Source organism: Protopterus annectens, chromosome 3.part0, assembly GCF_019279795.1.
Source record: "Protopterus annectens isolate FY-2018-M chromosome 3.part0, PAN1.0, whole genome shotgun sequence".
Lineage (NCBI taxonomy): Eukaryota > Metazoa > Chordata > Ceratodontiformes > Protopteridae > Protopterus > Protopterus annectens.
The window spans coordinates 1,917,097,696-1,917,124,089 of record NC_056731.1 but is presented as its reverse complement, the minus strand read 5'-3'; the positions used below and the strand labels follow the sequence as shown (position 1 = coordinate 1,917,124,089).

General features: G+C 40.4%; 1 protein-coding gene across 1 annotated transcript in view; it reads left to right on the top strand.

The window, feature by feature from the left end:
• NBEAL2 (neurobeachin like 2) overlaps positions 1-7,754 on the top strand; it is a 3,059,867-nt gene extending 3,052,113 nt beyond the window's left edge. Inside the window, exon 55 of the mRNA XM_044066003.1 lies at positions 7,078-7,754. Coding sequence (XP_043921938.1) covers positions 7,078-7,179 — 102 coding nt within the window. The 3' untranslated portion in view covers positions 7,180-7,754. The remainder of the gene's footprint in view (positions 1-7,077) is intronic.
• Positions 7,755-26,394: the final 18,640 nt, after the last annotated feature.

Below are 26,394 nucleotides of genomic sequence, written 5' to 3'. Positions count from 1 at the left end.
ACACAAACATCTTCAACCCAATTCAACACATTCAAAATCATCCTCCTCCTGTCCTGTCTGACCTTTAACATTACTGCCTGGCCCTTAGCCAAAAATGAAATCCTCGCGCTGGCCTTCCCATTTAAAAGAAACCTCATGGAATGCAAGGACTTTGAAAGGAGAAAAATATCAGGGAGGTGAAGAAACTCCAGCAGCACTCCAGCATCAGAAACTTGAGCAGATCTATGTCTGGAACCTGTTTCAAACCCTTCTCTCTGGTTCTCTCTAGGCCTCTTATCAGGAGGAATCAATCACCACCAGTAATCAAATCTTCTGCCATTCTAGCATATCTCTTGGCAGACAGAGAACTGAAAGGGAAAAGTGCTACTGAATTTGAGGTCCAAGTTAACTCCTAAAAGAAGTGGCTTTAGAGGATAAGAAGAGAGAGGCTCCTAACTGAGAGAATAGAAGAGGGAAGACCTCAGCCCTGAAGCCCCCTCACCCCTGCCCCGTAAAAGTGAGGGTACATCCTGTAAAAGTAAGTTTTCTGCCTGACTCTCATAGAAGGGCTCCACTGAAACCTCTGGCTGAACCACTGAGCCATCTTAAGTCTGTATCCCCTTTCCGCGTTCATCAAATTTTAGGCTTTGCTGTTTGTCCTTTAGCGCTTGTAAAAGGCGAGGGCCGGAGCATCCGCGGCATTTTGCAGTCCCAACCAAACATGACATTCACCTCTACACCACTACTTAATTTAATTTGAGTTATTAGCAGCACAAGAAAAAGCCAGCGCAAATGCCTGGCAGGCTCAGCGTCACACAAACACTGTAATAATCCATTGAGGTATTAGGTATTTTGTTCCCCACAGAAACTTTTATATTCACTTTTTCGGACATCCGTTAAATACTGAGGCAAAAAACAAAAAATGTTCCCCAACTTCCAACTTCGCTTAGCTCTGAGTGGGTCTGAAATGAATATTTCGAATTTAAAAGGAAATCTACGCACAAACTTCTGATCCGCCACCGCATCGGCACACGCGGCAAAAAGACTGAGGGGCGCGGTCATTGCGCGTGGTACCTGACGTCTGAGCGTCACTCTAATCGCCCCCCTGACTCTTCTTCCCTTATACTCTGGGTATGGGGGCCCGACTGGATGCGGACTATACCCAATAGTAAGGACTGCAGCAATGGAAAACGAAGAACATCTACATGAAGCAAGTCTACTTTCAGCTGAAACAAAATAATCAAAAAAAAGGATTCACACTGAACAGTTTTTCATTTAGATCAAATCACCCACATCCATCTTACAGCAACACCCCCAAATATTTTATATTCAGCTCTGAGTTTGCTGCCTCTCTAGGTAAAGGGGATTTTCTTGCAGCCGCCACAGATGATAATTCCATGCTTTTCAACTCCCTGTGGGAAGAAAAATAGATTGTTTTTTGTAAACATTCTGATGTTCTTCGTGTTTCAGTGTTGCAGTCATTACATTTGGGTAATCTGCTGGCAGGTTGCCCTCAGTCGGCCTGATTAACAAAGTCTTGGGTCCTACGTCAGTTGCTGTCCCTTCTTCCACAACGTCAGGTCTTCAGGGGTATAAAACATGCAGCCGACGCCATTACATCAGTCTTTCTTGCCATGCGGTGCCCGAAGCAGAAGCAGTTCGCAAGTGCCAGTCGGCCAACTCCTGAAATTTTCGTTTTCGAGTTTTAGAACCAAAGTCTTCAACTTAAAGCTAAGTACCCCGTTGGGGAAACTTTTTCTTGCTCTTTACCGATATCAGTAAAAGTTAATAATTGCATTACTTGTGGAAAGCAAATACCTCATAAAGATTTTCATTTGTACTGTATTCCTTGCCTAGGCCCTGATCACGACGTACCTTTCTGTCGGTTTTGTGCTTTATTTAATGAGCGCACTATCCATTATCGGTACATTTTTGCCTCTAAATTTTTCGGTTCTCGGTTTAATTATCCAGAAATGACATCGGTTAGCCATCTGACTACCGGAATTCCGAAAAAACGCAAAGAAAAAGACAGAGACATGCAGTCGAGGTCCAAAAGTGCTGACAACGCTTCTCCTAAGCCAGTCACCAGTTCGCCAGTACTCAGTGAGGCGCTTTCGACAGCCCCTGATACCCGCTACTTCTGACTCGCAGGCCTCTACTGAAACCCATTCGGAGTCCGGTATGCCAAGAGATGCTTCACCTATGGAACCCGTGGATGTCTCTACCTTGGATGGGTCTGGAGCCGCTGTGCAGGCACTGGCTTCTGAGGGTGTATTCATGCCTACAGACTTGCATATTAAACCGACTCTACCTTCTATTCTAAGGCCTAAATCTCGATCTATGTCTAAAAAACTGACGCCCAGGCTACATGTTCAGGCCCCTATGCCTAAAAAAACAAATAATCAAAATAGCTGAAGATCTTATTACTCTAATCAGGGGTAGTCAACCCCCCCCCCTTCTAAGAGGTCTAGGACTGAGCTTGACTATGAAGCTTCTGATCAGGACTCTGTTTCTTCTAATTCTTCCAATGACCAAGATTTGTCCATACCTACTTATGAGGATTCTGATGCAGAGGATTCCATTCCCTTTGCTTCCCCCCTGAGGACTTTTCTTTTGGGGAAACTTTACATACCTTAAGGGAGCATTTCCTCTAGGAAAGTCAGGAATTTTCTGAATCTAAAAAGAGGTTTAGGGATTTCCTTCTTCTACCTCAGCATAGGTCTTTGGCTGTACCTCCTGTAGTAGACATTGTTGTTGATGTGTTTTCGGAATCCAGTATGGCCCCTTATTCCCAGCCTCCAGCTCCCAGTAAACCTGACAGATACTACAGGGTTCCTGAATCCCACAAGTTCCTTTTCAAAAATCCTGTTGCGGATCCAGAAACCATTTCTCAGGGCCCAAGGGCATTAAGGCTTCTACTGCTAAAAATCCTACCCCTTCTGATAGAGACTCCAGGGCGCTGCATAGATGGGGTAAAAAGGTTTATACTTCTGCAACCTTGGCAATCAGGGCTTTAAACTGCCAATTTCATATGCTAAAATATCAACAGCATATTATGGGACTGCTCAAACAGAAAATAATGTTGATTTCTGACTGTGTGGAAAATAAAGATTTACAGGATTTATTGCATTCTGCTGAACAAGTTGGAAAACATACTTTGCAATATGGTTTTGATTCTTTAGAGGCCTCTTGCAAGGCTGCTGTTACTGGGTCTGTGCTTAGAAGGCATGCTTGGCTTAAGGAGCAATCTCTGCCTGATCATGTTAAAGCAAAATTGTTGGATGCTCCTTTAAATCAGGACCGCCTGTTTGGCAATAAATCTGAAGAAGTTCTAAAAAAGATGGAAGATAAAGCTAAATCTATGCAAACTGTAAAAGATTGCTTACAAGTGCAACCTCCAAGATTTAGTAAGCACTGGCCTACTAGGAATTGGTCCTTTCCAGCTCCTTCCAGATCCACTCAAGCCAATCCCAGACACACCAAAAGCACCAGGTTTCAGTCCAAAGGGACTCTCAGAACTAAGCAATGGGGGGCCTCCACTTCCAAATCTGGAAATAACAAGACACCCCCCTATGGTAAACAGTCTCAATGACTTTCCTTTAAAATTACCAAGCACTTACCTTTTAGCCGCCCCTTTGGGGAGAAAGATTGCTCTTCATGCAAAAAAATGGGAACTCATAACCCAGGACAAATGGGTTTTAAATATAGTGTCCCAGGGATACAGATTTCATTTCCACACGTTGCCAACACCAACCGGGTGGCCAGACCTGCTCCCAAATCAGTTGGGCAGAGGCTCAGAAACAAGTACTTTCCCTCTTAAACATGGGGGCTATTCAACCAGTACCAGGAGAGGAAAAGGGACAAAGTTTCTATTCCAGGCTTTTCCTGGTACCCAGAAAAACAAATCATGGCATCCAATTCTGGACCTGTCTACTCTAAACACCTTTCTGGACATTCCAAAATTCAAGATGCTGACTCCTCACCAATTACTTCCTATGCTAGGCAAAGAAGCCTGGTTAGCAACTCTAGATTTAAAAGAGGCTTACCTGCATATCCCAGTCGTGGAATCATGCAGAAGATACCTCCGCTTCAAAGCAGGCTACTTGCATTATCAGTTCTCTGCACTGCTCTTTGGCTTCTCTACTGCACCCAGGGTATTCACAAAGTGCCTGGCTCCAGTAATTGCATTTTGCAGGCAAAGAAATATTCAAATATATCCATACTTGGACGATTGTCTAATTCAGGCAGAAAACCAGGCCATACTTATAAATCATCTGGCATTTGTAAAAAGGGTTCTAACTTGTCTAGGGTACACCATAAACGAAAATAAATCACAACTGGTACCCTCTCAACAGATTACATTCCTGGGTGCAAGCTTGAATACAACTGCCCAGATGGCTTTCCTCATGCAGAAAAGCAAATTCATTTGGTAACTTACTTCAAACAAGTGGCCACAAAAACCCTGCTATCTGCAAGACAAATACTGCAAGCCTTGGGGTTCATGGCCTCCTCCATTCTTCTAATTCCTTATGCAAGACTGCGTATGAGGAAACTTCAGTGGTACTTAAAAAGTCTATGGAGTCAACATTGTCACAGCCTGGAAACAATGATTCCTATCAAACCTTGCCTACGCCTGGAGTTCCTATGGTGGGCAGAGGCCTGCCACCAAAACAAGGGACTGCCATTCACACTACCCTCTGCCACCCAAACCCACACTACAGACGCATCAGACTGTGTAGGGGGGCTCACCTGGCAGGGAAGTGCATTCAGGGCAAATGGAACCCAAATTAAATGCACCTACATATCACTCAAAAAGAAATGTTAGCTGTACAGAATGCTCTGGCAGCCTTCAAGGACTACATTCATCCAGGACAACTAATGGTAAAGACGGACAACACCACGGTTATGTGGTACATAAACAAGCAGGGGGGTACACATTCCTACCCTCTCTGCAGACTAGGCATGGCATTGTGGAACATGGCCTTGAGCTACCAAGTGCAACTACAAGCTCAATTCCCGCCAGGAAAACTGAATACACTGGCAGATGGACTAAGCAGAAATCTCATGGACCCACATGAGTGGAAAATGGAACCACGGATTTTCAACATGTTGACAAGCAAATGGGGAATCCCAGACATACATCTGTTTGCCTCCCCCCAGAACTACTAGTTGGACAAATTTTACACAAGGACTCCTCACAAAAAAGCCTGGAAAGTGGATGCTCTGTCCTTCAGCTGGAAAAACCTATCAGTCTACGGCTTTCCCCCTCTGTCTGTGCTCTCCAGAGTTCTGCTAAAAGTCAAACAGGACAAACCAAAATGATTTTGATTGCTCCAGACTAGCCACACCAACACCGGTACCCACTCCTGCTTTGTGTGTCACAAATATCTCCATGGCACCTGCCTCAGACACCTTCCTTACTGTCTCAGCAGGAGAAACAAATTCTGCACCCTCAGCTCCCAACATTGAACCTTGTAGCTTGACTAATCACTTAAATTCCCCCTTAGCATCCCTCAGCAAACCTGTGATGGATGTCATCTTTGGGGCAAGAAGACCTAGTACTAGAAAGTCTTATGCTGACTAATGGAAAAGATTCCGTGCCTGGAACCAATCTTTAGGGATGAGCACAGCAGCACCCAATTTACCTCAGATTTTGCAATACTTAACTGAGATGCTTCCTGTATTAAAATCCACGCTTCAGCTATGTCAGCTCACTATAACACAGAACCACCCCTCTTTTCTCTTTTCCTGCTCAAACAGTATCTCAGAGGGGCAAAGAACTTGAGACCACCCAGGAGAGCTCCTACCCCTGCCTGGGACCTTAAATTTGTTTTGGAAAAGCTCACTTTACCTCCTTTCGAGCCAGCTGCTACTGCAGACTTAAAATTTCTTTGTTGGAAAACAGCCTTCCTCTTAGCAATCACTTCAGCTAGAAGGATATCTGAATTACAGACCCTTATGGCAGTGGAGCCTTTCATCATCTTTCATGCAGACAGGGTATCTCTGAGGACCAATCCATCCTTCATGCCCAAGGTGGTTTCCAGTGTGGCTCTTAACCAGTCATTCATTTGCCAACCTTCTGTCCTAATCCACAAAACAAAGGGGAACGGATTCTGCATTCCTTGAATGTGCACAGACAACTTAGATTCTACTGGACAGAACTAAATTTCGAAGAAAATCTGAACAATTGTTAGTGGCATTTGCTTCTGGGGCAGAGTGGAAGGCTATTTCAAAACAAACTATTTCTAAATGGATAAGCAATTGCATTCATTTCTGGTATAAGCACCATGGAACACCTATCCCCCAGGGGATCAGATCTCATTCCACCAGAGCTGCATCTACTTCTGCAGCCTTTCTCAGAGGTGTTCCTACCAGGGATATTCTAGAAGCTGCTACTTGGAGTTGAGTACATACTTTCACCAAGCATTATCATTTACCAATTTTCTCTAAATCCAGAGCTGGCTTTGCCACTGCAGTCTTTCAGGGCCTTATAGCTGGTCCTAATGCTGTATAAATCAATCCTCCCAAATATAGCTTTGGGAATCTACCCAAATGTAATCCATCCTCCCAACCATAGCTTTGGGAGTCTACCCAAATGTAATGACTGCAACAGTGAAACACGAAGAACATAGTACAGTTGTGTACACTTAGCATAAATTTAGATGTTCGAGTGTAGTGCCAGCAGATTACCCAAATGTAATGACTGCAACAGTGAATACACTCGAACATCTACATTTATAGTTAAGTGTACACAACTGTACTTTAATTATGATGCCCATGATGCCTCCACTTCTGCAACAGCAGCCTTTTTTCATGTAAACTGTTTTCAGAGTTAGTTAAAATCCTGGTATTTAACAAATACATGTTTAATAATATAATGACTTTAGATGCAGAATGTGTTTCTTGATATTAAAATGTTAGCATCAGATTTTAAGATTACAAGTGTGCGAGCCAGCATTCATTTGTTTCCATTGTTCTGTTTTATTTTGCATTACAGATTGCTCATTTTAGTACAGTGTTCAGTCATCTTTGTAAACTGCAACACATTCAGTCAAGCTAAAGACTTTATTAATTATTGTTGTCTTTCTTTCATTTCAGGTAAGAACAGGACAGTTCACCAGGCGATTATGGGGTTCCACCAGGCGGATTTCCCAAGTCTCATCCGGAGAGACAGAGTACAATCCACCTGAGACCAAATGAAGAACATTCTTAAGTTCTTGTTGCCAAAGGAAATTTTATCTCGTGGATGTTCAGGTGTATGGAAGTTGATGACCCAGCTTATGGTGCAGCAAAGCATGAAAGATAGATAGACTTGCTAGTGCAAATCCTTCTGTTTGCAAACCTGTACCAAAACCTGCTGTCCACATGCAAATTTTGGAGTGGAAAACAACCACCAAGGGCAATAAATGTACCAAATACCTCTGTCGGACACATGGAAAGCAACAGAGGCATTTCAGAAAGACAACATAAAATTGAAAAGCTGCTTTAGAAGATCAAATGGTCCCAATCTTCTGTAATATAGTAGAGGATCAGAGCCATATTTTGGGACTGGTGCATTCATTTGTGACTGTGTATTTAACTGATCCAGCAATCTCTTGCTACATTGACTGAAATCAGACCCAGATGGAAGAGATGTTTTAAGGTGGTGGGTAATATTTAAAAAAAAAAAAACATCAAGTCCCACAGATACGACAGTTTTTCACTGGGCATATCCAGTTTTGGTAATGTGCTTTATCAATTATACCTAATAAATGTTGGGGCAGGTTCCTCTCTTACTCAGATATATTAATGTGAAAAAGGATTTTATCAGAAAGGAAGACATTTTTATAACATTTTGGAGGAAGTTCTGCTTTCATTTCTAATATTGCACTATTTTGACAGTATGACTCACTGTGTGTTTCTGGCAAAAAGGAAATGGACCATTATTGCCAGTCAGGAGTGACTGCTTCAACATGCATTTTTTTCTTTCCTTAGTTTCAAATTACATAATTTGTTTGCGTGATATTTACTCCAGTGTTTTATTTATTTAAACCATTTTCACAAAAAAAAAAAAAATCAAAGACCAAACCTTTTTGCTGAGGTGTTGTCACTAAATTATAATGTAATCAACCCATTTTTTTTCAGATAAAATTAGTGTTGTATTTTCCACCTAAAGTTGAATTCCATTGCTGTCTCCATGAAGTCCTAGCAACTTTTAAGTCCAACCTTGTACAAAACAAAATGCAGTCCTCCACTGATTTCCATCTTGTCCCCAACCTTACCCCACACACAGCCTTGCAACTCTGGGAGGTGGGAAGGACAAACATTTGAACTGTCTTTTTTTTTTTTTTTTTTTTTTTTGTCAGAAGCATATTTGTAGGAAGTAGCGCTTTATCACTGTGGAGAGCCTTTTTGTATGTCAACGAAACTGGATCCTTCTTCCCTCGTTTTTGTAAAAGGGCTATTATTGATGTGATATTATCATCAACGTGATGTCATTAGCTGTCATCATGCCTCAACTACCCTGGCAGCTGAATCTTGCACAATTGCCCTGTTTTACAGTGGTCAGTGGGCCTTTCATCCCTGGAGAAGGAGAATGTTCTTGATAATGCACTTAACTCCCTCCCTTTCTGATTTTATCATCTTAAGCTGTAACAATGTCAGTGCACTTCTTCATCTACTTTTAGTGGTCCCATTTGGATACAATTTGAAAATAATTGTGTGCTAGTCAGAAAGTATGGTAGTATCACATCTGGGCATTTACTTTAGTTGTCAGCAGCAGAATGGGCAGAGAATGTCTTTCTATTAGCACATTCGCTTGGTAACTTTTATTTTCCATAGCATCTTATTTTTTATATCTTTAAATATTTTCTTTTGATGACTGTTCATTTTCTTTGTTACCTGTTGTTTTTAAAAGGATAAGAAAATATAAATTATGCATTTAGTTGTAAAAAAAATGAAACCGTTGGAAAGAAAATGCTAATATGTTTAATAACTATATAATCAGATAAAATACCACTGTATATTTCATAACCCATCTATCACATTTGCTGGCAGCAGGCAGTCTCACACTGAGTTCTCCTTGTCGAGGCAAAATAATTTCTGACAGCCTAGTGTGCTGGGTTAAACTTTCCTTTTGGCAGAATGTCTAGGACGTTTTGGCAGACTATGTAGGTGATGGGGTAAACTGTTAAAATTCTTGTGCAGCCATTGTTGCTTCACTTTAATAGTGTGGGCTATAGAAACTGTGTTATCAGAAGAGTACATCTCTGCTAGGAGGTTGAACATAGCTGCCACACATCTGAATGTAGTACGTATCCAGATGTTTCACTTTTGTCTGTCCTACTGTCTGCTACATTCATCTTGCACTTACATGCCCACATTGGAAGTAAACATTTTTGTTAGACAGGTTAGTGCTTTCCTACCTTCATTGCTGGAATTTTCCTCTTATTTGTGGACTTCTTTATTTTTCTTATTATATTTAATGGTGAACTCTCCTAATCTGCAGAAAAATTGACAGGAGCTTACTACAGTCATCTCTGCAGTGGTTGGAAGGCAGAGAGTTGTAAAGTGACCTCAACTTTTCATTTGCCTTGGTACAGAGTAAGAATGTGTGCTCAATTAACAGATTCTTGGATAACATCTGCTTTGAAAATCACACCCCAGTTTAAAATACTAAGGGTGACACTAACATCGTGCCAGACAATTGATTGCAAATGCTACAGAGTTTGCAGGCTTGAGCAGCAAAATTCCCAGTACTAAAGCCCAAGTTGACTCCCCCATAGAGTGTTAAAGTCCCTCAGTATTCAACTTGCAGTGGTAATAAAATAAATGGCACTGAAAACATAGCCTACCACATTACTACTGTTTCTTGCACTGACCCAACAAATCTCCCCAACTGTGTAGACTTTTACAACAACGCTGAGCAATCATGGTTTCTTCATCAAGCTCATTACTTTGAAAGATGTTAATTATGGTAATATAGATGACTCCGAACCTTTCACAGACCTTAAGCTCACTAAATTGCTAACCTGGAGTAGCATTGTACTGTAAGAACAATCATTTACTCAGGTTTCATTAGAAGGCAGCACACTGAAAAGAACTTGATGTATCCTGTTCATCTCTACTGTCCTTATTTAGGGCTTCATGCATGGTTATTTGTTAAACCTTGTGATGTATAATTTATTGTGTGGAGCAGCACTCCCAGACTTTTGATTTTGGTAAATCTCTTTATATGATTCTGTAGCTCAGGGGGTTTAATCTCATGGTGCTGTTCCATTGTGTTGTGCAACTTACATGTAAACCTTTCTAACCATGTGTTACTTGTTTGGTTTACAGAACTGAACAAAGCCCATTTCATAGTTTTTACTAGATTAATTAGTACTTCATTTTATTCTTTAAGAACTATCACAAATTCCCTTTTTGTGTTAGTTTGCCTTCTTGGTTTCTAACTACCCACCAGATCACTTTTTGCCAAATCACTTTTGCCAAAAAGTACTTTTAAAATTCAGTATTTTGATGATTCATAAAATTGCATTTAAAACACAGCTGTGAGGTCACAGAGATTTGGGACATATGCATTTTCCTTGTCCCCTGAGATTATGTGACCTTGGAGTTGTAATATTTTAGTGGTGAGGAGACGAAGGCTCTTGCATAATGGGCTACAGAGAGGACTGCCTCCTGCAGAAACACTGGATTGTTTTTGTTTTAAGTAATGTATTCTGATTTAGTTACGTGGTAGTTCTTTGCATACTTCATGATGAAAATGTTATTTTCTGTAAAGTTATATGAGTCACCATGAATCCTTTTTTCTGCCTAAGATACCCATGATGATCCTGATGTCTCATCATTGTGCCCTCTTTGCTTGGTTTGGATCATAAAGTCATTTTTTTAACCATATAGTTATTCTTACTGATTCAGGATTGCCTCTTGCACCAGGCCACTCTAAGGAAATTAGTTATGTGGCTGTTTTTAATAGCTGTCAAACTTCTAAAAATCATTTATTCCATTGTTATATTTTCAGCATTAAGCAGTTATGCAGGAGTGGGTACACCCTGTCATCACAGTTATTTTTCTAATAAGCATCATACTGAAGACTGGTAACCTATCTAGTTCTGACTGATTTCCTTTTTAGTCAGAGGTCTCATTTTTACACTTTGTGTATGCCAGTACCTCTACATGGATGTTCACTGTTAATTGGTCATGTTACTGCTCTGATAACTTGTCAAGTTGTCTTCTTATATGAAAAATCTTCTTGCTGTACCTGTTGCAATTTTAGGGCTGGCCTACTGCACAGATGATTTGTGCCTGCTTATGATGCAGGCATCCTGGGTTTAGAAAAGAACCAAGGTATGTGGAAGTCCAACTTCTAAAGGGTAGGGCTGAGCACCTATAATTACGCTCTTTCCTGGGAGGGGAATACTGTGACTTTGCTGGCGATATTCAGTGTTATTAGAAACAGCATCTAGGGTGATTTATAAATAAAAGAGTTAGAAAGAATGGAAGGAACAAATGGAACATGCAGATTGTCTTGAGGTAGAAACAGAAAATAAGATGTGGATCTTGGCCCATATTCACTTTGCCATGTCTTCACCCTTCTGCCAATGCACTAGTTCTTTTTTTTCTGTCTCAGTAATTCAGTGTCATTCTCAGGCCTGATGAAATACCCGCTGATGGGTGAGAAAGACACATTTCCTAGAGATGAAAGTCCTTGCTGTTGGAGCCCAATGAGAAATTTCTGCTGCTCTTCAGCCTGATAAATTTTGCAGTCTGGAGGCCTTGATGACCCATGATTATGGCAATGTTTGGCCATGACCAGTATCATGAGGTAGACATTGGGTGCTGGGGAATAAAGGTTTGACAGGGAGTATAAATCATATTAAGTTGAAAAAAATCTTTGCAGTTTTAAGCAGTCACTGGCAACTTGAGGAGATGTAATTGTTTTGGATTGGAACTAAGATTCACAGGTAGACAAAACAGTAGTTCTTGAGTCCCCTTAATTAATTTCCTCCTTATCCCCTTCAAAGAGAGCCATGGAGGAAAGAGAGCATCCTATACAATGTGTACTATTGTTTGCATTCCACATTTCATTGCAGATTTGTGTATCAGATCCAGTAATGCTGTTATTTTGGAGATGGTGTTTGCTGTCTGGCATACATTTCTTAAGAAAGAATGCTTTCATTAGACACCCCTATTTGCCTTTATTTCATATGTTATCTCATTAAAGTGTTGCCTTTTCCTTGGGGTTTCAGGCAGGAGGTTATACCTCATTGACTGGAATTGGTTTTCTAATCCTGAAAATGTGCTGATCCCTTAGTCGGGATTGTTATACATTTCTCCAGCTTGACCCTTGAAGACATGATTTTATTCCTGTTCGTATCCATTCAGCCATGTTCTGTGATCATGTGCATTTCTGTTATGACTGCTTAACCAGTTTTAAGTAACGTTAGTGCTTGTGTGGTTTGCCACCTTCTTAGCCCTTTATCTGCACATTTCTAGCTCTGTCTCATTCTCATTCCTTGTTATACATATACATTCAAACATGTTTGTGAAGGTATTTTTTTCACCAAGTCATTTGGATTGAATTTTGTTAGCTCAAGACCCTCACTGCTTGCAAAGCCAGATGATAGAATGCATTTTGAATAAAAGGCCAGTTGTTCATGTTCGTTGGTGTTAAGACTGCATTAGTCAACTAATCTTAATGATTGGTGTTTTTTTGGGATGCGGACTTTACTCCTACAGGATATAGTGCCCAACTGGGAATCTCAGTTTCTTTAAGTGATTCTTTAGCAGAACTAAGTAGGAATATTACATTAAACTACTAGGTAGCTGATGATGTTATCTAGCCCTGTAGCATAGTGGATCCACTTGTAATGGTGTGGCCTGATGCTAGAGAACTTTTCAGAAATTGCCTGTTATAGGTCTATGTTTGTCTGTAGACGTTCTTTAGATGGATTAAAAGCTCTTTTCTGGACTGAGACTAAGTTACACTTTTGGGATAATGGCATTGGTAAATGCACTGATTTTAGACTACTTCCTTATTCAGTAAAAATGCATGGATTTTTGATACTGCAGTTACACACTGTCTTGTATGGGTAACAAAAAAGTCATTAGTATTGTCTTTTTAACAAAGCTGTATCCCACTCATGCGATTACCTCCCTTGACTCTACTATTAATGAACATTAGCAGTATTTTTTTGTTTTACTTTGCTACTGGATTTTTCAAATGCACAGATTTCACATGTGAGCCTTAGAATTGTTGTCTTCATGTTGCTTTGGTCTTGGTGGCAACCCACATAAAGTAGAACAAAAGTGCATACAACTGCAGACTTTATATAGCCTCAGAGTAAGCCAAAATGAGTAAACAAAAATTGTAAACTGAAGATAGGTATAAGAGCCCTCCATGCACACATCGCATGGCATGACATTGCTAGATTAAAAGTTACAGTAAATCCTTTTTAGTGCAATTAAGGTGTATGACACCCATTTTGATGAAATGGAAAGTATGAGGTCCTTTGCATCTTGCACCCCATCCCTTTTAACAAAGTGTGGGGTTGCACATGATCCCTTAAGGGAAGTTTCCACCTATTTAAATGTTTTCATACATTTTCATATGACTGAGGAACATTAATAAAATGCTTTGTGTGTTTTAAACCGAAGTGATTGCTGGCATAGCCAGCTTAGCATTTCTTGTCTTAACTGTATTTTCAATTTTTATTGTTCTCTGGCTAATACTTGCTGCCCTGTTAGTGGAAAAATACAGGTTCATTCTTTAGAAAAACAGAAAATAAAAACATAGGAGAATAAGAAACATTTTAAAAAGCATACACACCCACACATAATATTCTTGATTTAAGGATGAATGCATCCATAGGACCTACAGGATTTAGTAAAGCCTCTGGATGATTCCTTGTAAATCTCTAAGATGGAAAAATAGTTTCCAGACGAGTAAGTGGAGCCTTAACATTGTAGTTGGTAAATAGATGCTTGTTCTAACAAAATTCAGACTATACATTAAAAAACAAAATGCACATTGCCAAATAGATGATTTTTGCCAGCGTTTTGTTTCATGCTCCCTTCTACAGGTTATCTTGCATGGATAGAGACCATGACAGCTTACTTGCTGTAATGTCTTGTAGCTTGCTTGAAGTCAAAACTGATTTTTGTTGACACTGAAACTTAGAAAGGAAAATGTTTTTCAGATATTTTTGTTTTATCCAAGTAACCTAACCAAAGTTTAATAATACTGGGTGTTTAAGAATAAGTAAGAGTCCTTAAAAATGGAAACTGCACTACATATTTAAATGTGTTCATTTTACATGTGGACTGCTAAATAGCATGTGGTCTAGGCAGCTGTTTTCTTTCAGTTTGCTGAGTTATGTTAATACTAAAAAGAGTATTTTATTGTAATTGAAAAAATATGAATTACAAAAGAAAGGTTTAAGCACTGCATTTAACTGTTACCAGCATTGAGTTCCACCACTGAATGTTATGGCTGGTAGCCCCAATGAAAATAATAGAAAACAGTTAAGCAGCTGTGTCAGAAGCCATGCAGTAGAGAACTGCGCCTGTATAAATGTGACCCAAAGTCCCTGCATGGCAGTGCTGGCACTGTTTCTTAACCATATTATGCACTGGAGCGCAGTCAGCACTTGTTTCTTCAGTTTCGTTTTCAAATGGGGTTCCTTCATTAGAGAATCCTTGGCTGGGATTCAAAGATACCAGCATCAGAGCAACTCACACTGCACATATGAACTGAGTTGTGCTGCTTCACCATTTAGTTATTCATAGTTATGCACAATCTCACATTATCTCATGAAGTTTGATTGTATATGGTTATGAATTACTCAACTAGAATAGTCTTTCACTGCTCAGCTGAGCACCATACCAGTTTGCACTATGAAGTAGCACAGGTGTTAGCAGTCACACACTGGCGTATGCACGCACACACTCCTTCATATACTAGATAGCTGTAGACGCACACACACACACACACACACACACACACACACACACACAAACAAACACGTTAATACTGTGTATCTCAGGTGATTTGTCAAGCAGGAAAGACTATGAAGTGAAAAACCGCAGTATAGCTTGTGGTTCTGTTCCACCCAGCTCTCCTTTCCGATAGTTCAAACCATACATAAGAACACATGCATACACCCTGCACAAGTGCTTCAACAGTCATCATACGCACCCACACACACACATCCAGTACCTGCGCACACTACATTGTTGAACTCCCATTCATAACAGCCACAGGTCACATTGGGCAGTTATGCACTAAGACACACACATACTCACAAGAAGCACATACACTGACTGTAAACTTTTATGCATAGATACTCACAAACCTAATTGCACACTGTCCCTGCACTCACACATGCACACACTCACACATATAATGTATTATTTACCTTAACTGGCAGTCTGCATAGGGTGAGGCTTCTTCACTTACTCTGTGCAAATTCTTTCCCACTGAAATAGATATTTGCATGTTGGTGTACACTTGTGCATTTTTTTTTCTTTTGCTGTTGAGGGTGACTTGGGTAGTACTACACACGTTTCCTAACTAAGCAGGTTATTGGTATGCTTAGTAGCATAGGCCCTGTCCCTAACTACTATATTTGTGAACATGCAGCACCAAAACACTTCCTGTTCAGGATTGTAGAGTTGTACTGCTGGGCAGGCATCTCTGTATGAATCTGTGCAAACTTGCATAGTACGTAAGGCAGTATACATGGCTTTGCATACTAGGCAGCTTTTCTATGGATTCCACTCCATGTCTGCATGTTGCTTCATTTTCTTCCCACATCCCAAGAACATGCTATAAGTGAAGTGGTGATCCCACAAACTGCCTGTGTGTGTGTGTGTGTGTGTGTGTGTGTGTGTGTGTGTGTGTGTGTGTGTGTGTGTGTGTGTGTGTGTGTGTGTGTGTGTGTGATATATATATGTGTGTGTGTGTGTGTGTATGTCTATGTCCTGAGATACACTGGGGTCCTGTCTAGAATTTGTTTATCTGCTTGCACCCAATGTTACCTGCGATAGGCTCTGACCACCCTGTAGCCCTGAGATTGGTAGGTAGTTAGAGAACTAATGCATGAATTATGCACCTTGCATTCCAAGGATCGTAGACCATATAACAACACTGTGTGTTACATTCATGTTTCATTATTTTTTTGCCTTACTTAATGTACCTTGTTGATGCTAATTTTTTAGCTGCAGTCTTTGCTATGCCCTTTGTAGTGTTTATGTCCATTGCTGTAGCACGTGCCTTAACATATATTCCTATAATTTCCTTGTTGCTTCCTTTCACAATTTATAACATGCTTTTGTTAGTTTTCTGTTGCTGTCTTTGAAGAATGTACTTGAATATGTATGTTTAGCATGTGCAGTGTACTGTGATGGACAGAGCTTTAAATTATTACCAGTTTTATAAGTAGTTGTATATATTACTACTGCACAACAGCTGCGCTGTTCTAGAATCCAGGTATTTTTTCCTGGTTAAACAGAGGTTTTTGGTTCAGCTTTATTGTTTATTTTCTAGTTGACAGTTATAGTTCTGGATTAATGGAAATCTGTACAATAGCACCACTTAAATGATAACATTTGGTATTTTTTGAGATTGTTGCTGACCTCCATTCTTAAAACAAATTAGAAAAAAGAAAATTCTTTATATTTACCCAGTTGTAGACCTTTATTTCTGACCTGTTCTGTTTGCGTCTGTCACTTGAGATTAGTTAATTCATTCTTTTCCCAATACTGCTTATTTCTGCTCAGGGTAATAGTGAAAGTGAGCTTATCCAAGCAAGCATTAACTATAAGACAGAGAACCAGTCCTGATGGGATTCCAGTCCATTGCAGAACACAGTTATAGACAATTTAGAATCTTGCCAGTCTGTATGTATGCACAGTTTGGGGATATATGTGAAAATTAAAGCCCTTGTCGAAAATCACAGATATGCAAGGAGAATATGACCACTACTGACAGAAAGCACCAAATCAGGAATCTGTCTTTACCTGAGAATCAAGCACTGTGAGGAAACAGTACAAAACTAAAAACAAATGGTATGCAGCCCTATGTTGAATTCTTCTTAGCCAAATAAAGGCAAATATACATATTATTGCCTTAAAATCTTTCTGTTATTCTCTCAGAAGGACTACTAAGATGACTTCATTTTGTATCATTTTGTATCTGATTGTTTATTTTTAATATTGTTTGTATATTTATCTTTCTGCTCAGTAAGTCAGGAATGATATCCAGTAGACATGATCCCATGTCATGGGTACCTTAAGAAGCTAGTGCTTGTTATACAGAAGCCAGATAGTATTAAGATAAATAATGTAATAAGTCATTCTTGCAGGGTATAGATGTAATTTCAGTATTTGATTATGCTTATATTTCCCATTGTTATTTCAGAAGTTGGAGATGTTTAAGAAGGGCAGAGGAGAAACTGTAAATTGGATATATAATGATCTTAATTCTGTGGGACAGCTGAAGAGTATACTGCTGCAGGTTTGCAGATTTCAGAGCTTGACTGGAAATCCTAATATTTTGCAATATGCTACTTCCAGCTACATTCAGTTATTAAGAATAGTATGTGTTACCACTAGAGTTTGGATTACTAGCTTACATGGCCCTTTGCTTAGAATTCTGATTCCCATGACATCTCAACAGAACAATGCATGATACATCCAGGTTACATGCACACACACACACACACACACACACACACACACACACACACACACACACACACACACACACATTGTTGATATCAGCAGTATGTATGTTTAGTTTGATAGGTCAGTGATTTGATTTCTACCTTAGATTAAACTGTTCAGTGTTCCTTCTAAAAGCAGAGTAGAGTTAATTTTTCCTTACAAAATGCACTTTGCTTTCAGAGACTTATTTTCTCCAATATGTTTTTGCTTCCTTCTAAAGTTGTTCCATTCATTGTTCTTGACCAAGTGCTGCTAGCCACCTTGCAGGCTAGTGATACCTTCTGGTCATTTCAGACTGCTTTCAGTCATACTGTTTTCTGGAGATATCTTGGGGAGTTCCCCTGTCAGAAGTTCATCGAGTCATTTATTTTCCATACCCTTTTAATCCATTCCCGGTTTGAGAGATGTGAGAGGTACCCAAATAAGCAATGAACTTAAAGCAGAAACCAGTACTGAACATGACAACAGTGACATGCATATTGCATACATGTCTACGGGCAGTTTCAGCATCACCAGTTCTGCCTGCCTTTGCAATGTGTAAAGAAACCAGAAAACCCAGTGAAAACAAAACAAAAAAAAATATACAAACGTCTATCAGAAGTGTTTTATTTAATTTTTAATGTTGGGTACTAAACCAATATGTAGAACTGTGGGGAGCACAACAAATTCCAAAAGGTGAGTACAAATGTTTTCTTATTATAACCCCAGTTATATGTTTCTGTTAGTTATTAGATAAGCAGTATCAACCTATGCTTTTTCTTTACTTCTTTATTGGGTCCAAATTAGGAAGATAATCAGAACATTTTTAGCTAGGAGGTCCTTTCTCTCCATTTGAACATCTTCCTAATAGGTGGTACTCTCTTCATCTAAGATTTATCCAGCAGTTCTTAGTTGGGTTTTACCTTGCTGTTGGAAATTCCATATTACCACTGTCATTAAAACGTCTAGTGAGGAGAAACCAGACCCATTAGTCACCCAGTTTCTTCTTGATGGCTTAAAAATGGATGGTCTAAACTAGTGCTGTGCTATTTTATTGTCATAGAAAATAACTTCTAGTAAGAGTCATGATTTCTTCAGTAACTTTTAACAACCTCTTTTTGATATTTTAATTTAAGTTCATTGTACAAGATGATGACCAAGTCTGAGTAGTTGTTTAATATACTTTTCTGCGAGGTAGGTCCGCAGAAAAAAATAACCAAAAGAGAGGGGGCTTTAACTCTTGGCCTCATCTTCAGCACCTGGTCTTTTTGTTAAGTTTTGCTTGGGGAGGGGCTCCCTTGCTCTTCAAATGAGACCACTTGTAGTGGTGTTGAAAGCAGGATAATATATGCCAGTGGCATCTTTCCTTTCCTCCATGAGGGATAGAGCAAATGGAGTTCAAGTCATGACTGGGCTAAAGGATAGCAATGCATCTATTTTACTGATAAAAAGTCCTGTTTTTATGCTTTTTGGGATTATTTTCCCCTTCCCTTCCTTGAAAGACCCCGTCAGTGGATATTGGAGTTGTCTTGATGCTCCTCTGGATAACCAATTGTATGTACAGGAAAGAGGCACTGGTCTTCCTGTTTTCTGCCCCAGGTAGCAGATAACCCTTCAGTCTGTGTTGCATTGCTCATATTTTGGATATTTATTGGGCAAAATTTTAATTTTCACCTTCATCTCTTCCATTGTTTTTCTACAGTGGGGTTGTTCTCTTTAGTAATTAACCCACTATTGAACTGGTGGTTCATTTGGTAACTTTGATACAAGTTTTCATTTGGGAGCCTCCAACCTTTCATGAAAACCTAGTTTGGATCCCCTGTTTCCAGAGGGATTTGAGTAAGGAAGGATCTGGCTTAGCCTTAGTGCATTTTTGTGGAATTCATTTGACATGGATTAACTACTACTTGCGTATCCCAGATGGTATGGAAAGACTTGAGCATCTACATTGGTTTCATGATCACTTTCCCTTCTTTTGCTGATTGGAATCTTTTGACTGCCAAGGCATATTTACAAAGAGGAGAATGTTATGGCTACTGTTCCAGCAAGGACCTAATGAGGATATAAAGTTCTCAAACTTCACTGAAACACACACATTTTTTTCCTCTTTATAATGCCTTTCCTCTAATTAATTATTTTTCTGTATACGTTTTCCCTGTTGCTTGCCAATGATTAGCTCTCCCATTTCTGTTCTGGCCTGCATGCTTCTGTTTGGGTGAGAGCTGGCCACAGGAGCTATGATCCAGACAGCTGTCATGTTTCTTCTTTGTTATGGCCTAACCCCTTTCCTGGGTAGGGTGTGTGTGACCTGTCTCAGTGCGGGGACCACAATGTTTGCCCCATGCAGGTGCTTGCTTTAACGCACCTGCAATGAATGCTACCATGTGTGAATTTCTTTCACATCTCAAGGTCATTTTTTTGTCTCCCACCCCTCCCTTAAGGAGTACTGTGGCATCTTGTGACCCAGATTACTCGCCTCTTTCCAGAATAGGCATGTCTATCCTCCTTGCTTCAGCTCCAGCAGGTGCCCAAGCCAGTAACCAAAGTCTGGTCACCTGGGTCATTGCCATGACCTAGCCTTGTATACCATTTGAGCTGGCTGTTCACTGATGAAGGTTTTGAGTCAGCCTGATAAATGGTTGTGCAAAAGCAGAAAGTCTATTTTCCAAAAATCTATGGTTTTGTTGTGAACTGATTTGTCATACATCTGACTCAGTGCAGTACAGGCACATTTTAAAGTCTCAGTATCTGAACTGACTTACTCCCTTTTGATATTTAAGCCTTGATTATGGAAGTTCATTTTTTGTTTTCTTCCTTTCCACCTGTATTCCTGTTGTACTGTACACTGTTTTGTAAGTCAGAATTTACTGCATTGTGGAGATTATTACATTACAGATTATTTCAAAGAATTCTTCTAGTCTGCCCCTTAATGATTTCCCTTCATTACCCATCCTGTCTTTGTCGTTGGTCTCCAAGGCCAATTTTTTGCATGGAGGAAGACTGATGGCTAAGTTTGCTGGGAGAGTTGTACATTCATATCATTACAAGCTCTTGAGTAGGACTGTGAACTATCCAGATGTTTTGCTTCCCAATGCACAACATGTCTTTAAAGTCTGAGGCTCTTTTGATCAGGGGAATATATTTGTACTGTAGTTTTACAGGCATAGTCCTTAACATTCTGTTTATGCAGATGTACTTTGAAAGCCAGGGAGGAGAGCAAAGTTTTTCTTTTGGGTCTCTTCCTTTGGTATGCCTCAGATGCTACATATTTTTCAATTGCTTTGTACAATGGTCATTTCTGTTCAGAATTTATGGAGATATTCTACCTTTCATGGACTTGGTTGCACTAGTCCTGTCTAAGGAGATCCCTCATCCCTTTTTTTAAATAGTGTCATTGTGGATGTTCTTCATATCACTGTTGCAGTATTCATAATTGAAGGGCTCTCCTTCCAAGGATAGCCCAACATCCGGACAGTATACCAAAGCCTTTACTACCTACAGGCACTGTATGTCGCACACACATGCTCAAAGGGCAAGGCATGGGGCGTAAAGGTAATGTATGAATGCACACACTTAGAACTTCTTTGCTGCCAGTCCAAATAACATCAGTGAACATCAGTCTGAATGCCCTATTGCTGTGCTGGTTACCGAGCCCAGTTAAAGATAAGTGCCTCGTTGGGGTTTCTTCTTCTCTTTCTTTTTATTTAGTGCTGTCAGGTTCATGCCATCCAAAAAGGGAAAATGTCAGTGTAGGAGGCAGATTCTCCATAAAGACCATCACGACCAGTGTCTTTTCTGTTTGGGTGCTTCACAAATCCATACACAGTGTTCTGTCTGCCAAGCTTTTGTCCCAAAGACCCTACTTAGCCATCTTTCCTCTTTATCTATTTACCTTGAAAACCAGTGTCTTAAACTGTTGGCTCAAGGCACTATGTCAGAGTTTTCCTGTCTGAAGGGTCTACCATCTGCCAAGAAAAAGGAGAAAAAACTTAGGTCTGCTACAGCTGCTGTCTAGTCTCCTCCGAACATCTCTCTCAAGGCTAGTGAAAGCCCAGAGGATCAGCCTGTGGTTGCCTTGGATTCCTCTGACTTCTCGCACATCCTCAGAGGCTTCTCAAATGTTTGCTTCTGTTGAAGGGAAACATCGGCTAATTATATCTAAAGGACCAAGAGAATTTCAGTGATCTTAGCTTGAGATGAGAGTTGTACTACTCTTATTGAGTGTTGCCAGGGGTCTGGCCCTCTTAGGGTGTTTCGTGCAGACACCCCACAGAAAAAGAAAATGAAAACCATACATATTTCCTTTGTAATTAAGGATCCCCAACTTGAATGGCAGAATGTTTCTTTGGGGTTATTTAATGCTTTAATGGCTTTAAAGCCTCCTCAAGGGGTGTCTTTGTCTGCCCCCCCCCCCAGTTTTTCATTCCTCTAAAACGACCAAGAGAATTGGACTCTTTCAATGAGAATTTGGACTCTGGGGAAGAATCCTTGGCTTACACTTCTCAAATCCCTTCCCCCTTGGAATACGGTTCAGAGGAATAGGATTCCATTTGTCCATATTCCTCTTGGGTGGCATTCCCTTTGGGGATACTGTTGCCCATATGATGGAGTTTAAGTAGGACTGTTCTCAAGTCCCTGATATTCAGAAAGGATATTATCAGTTTCTTCCGATGGAGTTTCCTAATCATCAGCTGTTCCCCCTCTTCTGACTGCCATCTTGGATACCTTTCCTGCAGCTTCTGTGGCCCTTGATTCTCATGCTCCTCCTCCCAAGAAACCTGGTAGATTTTGCAAGGTGCCTGATGAATGTAAATGTCTTTATAAATGCCTTTCTGATGATCCTTCTGTAGTGCCTGTCTCTTCTAACAAGTCCTCCAAGCTGTTGCCCTTTACCAAGTTGCTTCCTTCAGATAAGGATAGTAGGGCCATGGCAAGGTTGGGCAAAAAGGTTTATACTGCTGCCACATTATCCTTTTGGGCTATCAGCTACCAGACTCATATGAACAGATATGTTTTGGCCACCTTTTTCATGTTTCCAAAGTGGTTTTTGGCCTTCCTGACTCTGAGGGGAAGGCTTCTGCCCTTTCCCTGTTAGGCTCTGCCTCTCAAGTTGCTCACCACTCTATCAAGTGCAACCATGTTGCAGCTGAAGCCTCCTCCAGGGCTTCTGCCTTTGGTTCTTTTAAAAGGTGTTACTCTTGGCTTCATCTTCAGGCTCTGCCTGATGACATTAAGGCCAAATTGTCGAATGCTCCTTTGGATAATAAAAATCTTTTTGGTGCTTCTGCTGCTGACCTTTTTAAGTCTCTACAGGATAAGAGTAAAGCCTTGCAGAAGTTAAAACATATTTTGTTTCTGCTATTTCTGAGTTTATTTGCAAGCAGTCTTGCTCTTCACCTAAGGGGAAAAAGGGAGTTCTAAACACTTGCCTCCTGCTAAGTCTGCTGAAACCCCTACTTCCCAGAAACCTGCTTTTCAGGATAAGCTGTGTTCCATTTGACAGTTTGCTTCCCCCTTCCCTTGGCCAGGTTCCCTTATCCCTCTGTCTTTCCCTCTGTCTTTTCCATATTGGTTAAAAATCACAACAGACTCTTGAGTTTTTAGACATTATCCACTGGGGATATTTCTTGGTTTGGAAACCTCTTCCTCCCTTTTTGGACATCCTTCAACCTCCTCGGAAACAACTTCCTCTTTTTCCAGAGGTGCTGTATTCTCTTTTGGTCCAGGGCACCTTTCAAGTTGTGCCTCCTGCCTAGATGGGGGGGTTGTTCCAGAATGTTCTTGGATCCAAGCGAGGAGGCACTTGGAGAACAGTTCTGGATCTTTTCCAGCTCAACAACTTTTTCAAAATTCTTTTCTTTTGAATGTTGTCTCTTCAGATTCTTTCCCCTTCTTCTATCCCAGGCCTGCCTTGTCTCTGTGGATCTCAAGAGTGCATATCTTCATATTCCCATCCATTCCCTTTAAAGGAAATTTTTAAGTTTCTCTGTTTATTCCTTGTATTTTAAGTTCTCTGATTTTCTGTTTGGCCTCTGTATTGCTTCATGGGTATTCACCAAATGCCTCGCTCTTGCCGTTGCCTTTTGTAGGATGAGAGGAGTTCAGATCTTTCCCTATCTAGCTAATTTGCTCATTCAAGTTTCTTCCCCTGATGCTCTACTTCAGGATCTCCAATGTACTATTTCCGTATTGCAGAGTCTGGGGTTCACCATAAACTTCCAGAAATTAGCTCTGACATCTCAGGATCATATTTTCCTTGGTTGCAGGCTTCAGACCATCCCAATGCTGACATCTCTGCCTGCCCAAGGCCATGTCTCTTACTGCCTTTTCCTAGTCTCTGCTTCCTCTGGCTTTAATCATGGTCAGAGACCTTCTCAGGGTCCTCAGGTTCATGACTTTCACCATTCCCATGCTTCCTTTCGCCAGGCTCCACATGAGAAAGCTAGAGTGGTACCTCAAGTCAGTGTAGCTTCCAACACTGCCACCCCCTGGACTTTTCAGTCCCCTCCCTTCCTTGTCTCAAGCACAAGCGTCAGTGGTAAATTCAGCAACTTTCTCTCATCCTGGGGCTTCTTTTTCAGATTCAGTACTGAATTAAAACCTGTTTACAGATGCCTGTAGACAGATGATGAGGGGCCTCCTTTGGCTGTCTTAAGGTTTAGGATCTCTGGCCTCCTCATCCGAGGGTCGGACTACATCAGTGTAAAGGAGATGAGGGCTCTGCTTCTAGCTGTTCAGGCTTTTCATTCCATTTTTTTTCCCCCGAGCCCCTCAATATTTTCACAGGCAATACCACATTGATGTGGTATGTCAGCAAGCAAGGGGTTACAATGTCCCATCTTTGCAAACTAGCTCTTTAAGTGTGGGATCTAGCTGTCCAGTATCAAGTGTCTCTTCAGGCTGTTTACTTTCCCATGGAACACAGTCTAGTGGCAGACTCTTTGAGCAGGTTGAGACATGTTCTGTCTTACTTTCCTGTTTGATGCCTATTAAAATTTCTAAGGCATTTCAGCCATTAGGCATATTTGTTCTTTTTTTATATTTGGCTGTGTCTCATATTCCAGAAGTAAATGTTTGGGAACTATGTTTATAGAGTTAGATCAGCTGCAGTATGGAATTTGCATTGATCTTAGTCAATGATTATTTTAGAGTAATGCAAGCCAAATAAAGGAATATGTGAATGTGGCTTCACACAGCTATACTTAGAAATCTTTGAATAAAAGTCAACGCAGATGCACAGAAAAAAGAATGCCAGTTAAACTCTGGAAATCTTCTGTCCAATCTATGACCAGCACTCAATTGGAACAGCCGTAGTAAAACAAACAAGACAGCAGCAAAGCCAGAAAATGGTAAAGAATGACAGGAGTCATAACTTCCATTCTCTCTTATGTTGGAAAACTAGAGAACCTCAGAAATGTAGCTGGACATATAATATGTCTCAGCAAAGTAAGGAGACAATTAAGTTGCTAAGATAAGATTCAGTGCATCATAGCGCTGTCAACCAGGAATGGCACCCAGTAATGGAAGCTCCATATGCTACAAAACAGTATGAGCAGGTCATAATGTCAGCTGTTAATGCAGCCTCTAAGTGGATTTCAGTAATTTTATTTCTGACATTGTTAACAAATTGGTTCTGATTAGTAATCTGATGGTAGTCCTTCATGTAGTTTATAACATCATATGCATAGCTAGAGTGTAGTGTAGGAGGCAGTACAAGGTGTCAGGGCAGGATCAGCAGATGCCGATCGGTTGGTGATTATTCAGTTTCTGACTGCTGGTACTGCATTTACAGTCATCAGTCCGGGCTGAAGCACTTCAGAGCTCCATGCTTGCTAAAGGCAGTAATGGCATTCAGAAATGATTGTTGATTCTCCTTTGTATTCCTGGCAGAAAATGGTATTTGGAATGTAGTAAGCTGCTTGTTGTAGCAAGTGGTTTGGTTCAATTTAGGGGGAACCTTTTGTTTTTTTGCTCTTTAACTCTGAGGAGAGTTTTTTCAGAAAGATGTTGACATCATGATTTAGAGTACTTTGAGCTTTTAATAACAAGATCCATCTAAGCAAGGTGGCTTGCAGGAAGTTCCATGATCTCTGCTTTTGCTGTTGATGACTGCTACCATTAGCTCTGTAGGACAGAATATTTATCAGTAAATAGTGTGCAATGATTAGCATTTCCTTTGTCTGAAAGCAAATGACAGTTACGGGTCTTGATAAGAGTTAAGACTAATTATTGAAACACATTACCAGTTCAGATTGTTTCCAGTCATGCATAACTGAAGAATATTACTAGCAGTCGTGTTATTTATTTATCTATCTATCTATCGTTTGTTGACCAGGAAAGTCAGACTAGGACTGAGCCTATTTTCAGGAGGCCCGGGGAGAAATGCTCCAGATGCATGTCTTTGGATTGTAGGAAGAAACGGGAGTACCTGGAGGAAACCCACTCAAATGCCGGGAGAACATGCAAACTCCGCACAGAAGGCACCCCAGCCGAAAATCGAACCGGAGAACCTCTTGCTGTGAGGCGACAAAGTTAACCGCTGCACCACTGTGCCACCCATATGACAGCTGACCTTGCGATTGATGAATAATATTGCTATAAGTTATATATGCCATTAAGCAAGTTTCCTTATGACTTCATGCTATGCAGCAGAATAAAACAATTTTGTTTGCTTCCCATAAGTTAACAAAATCTGTTGGAGCCTTGTTTGACATTTCTTGCAACAAATTT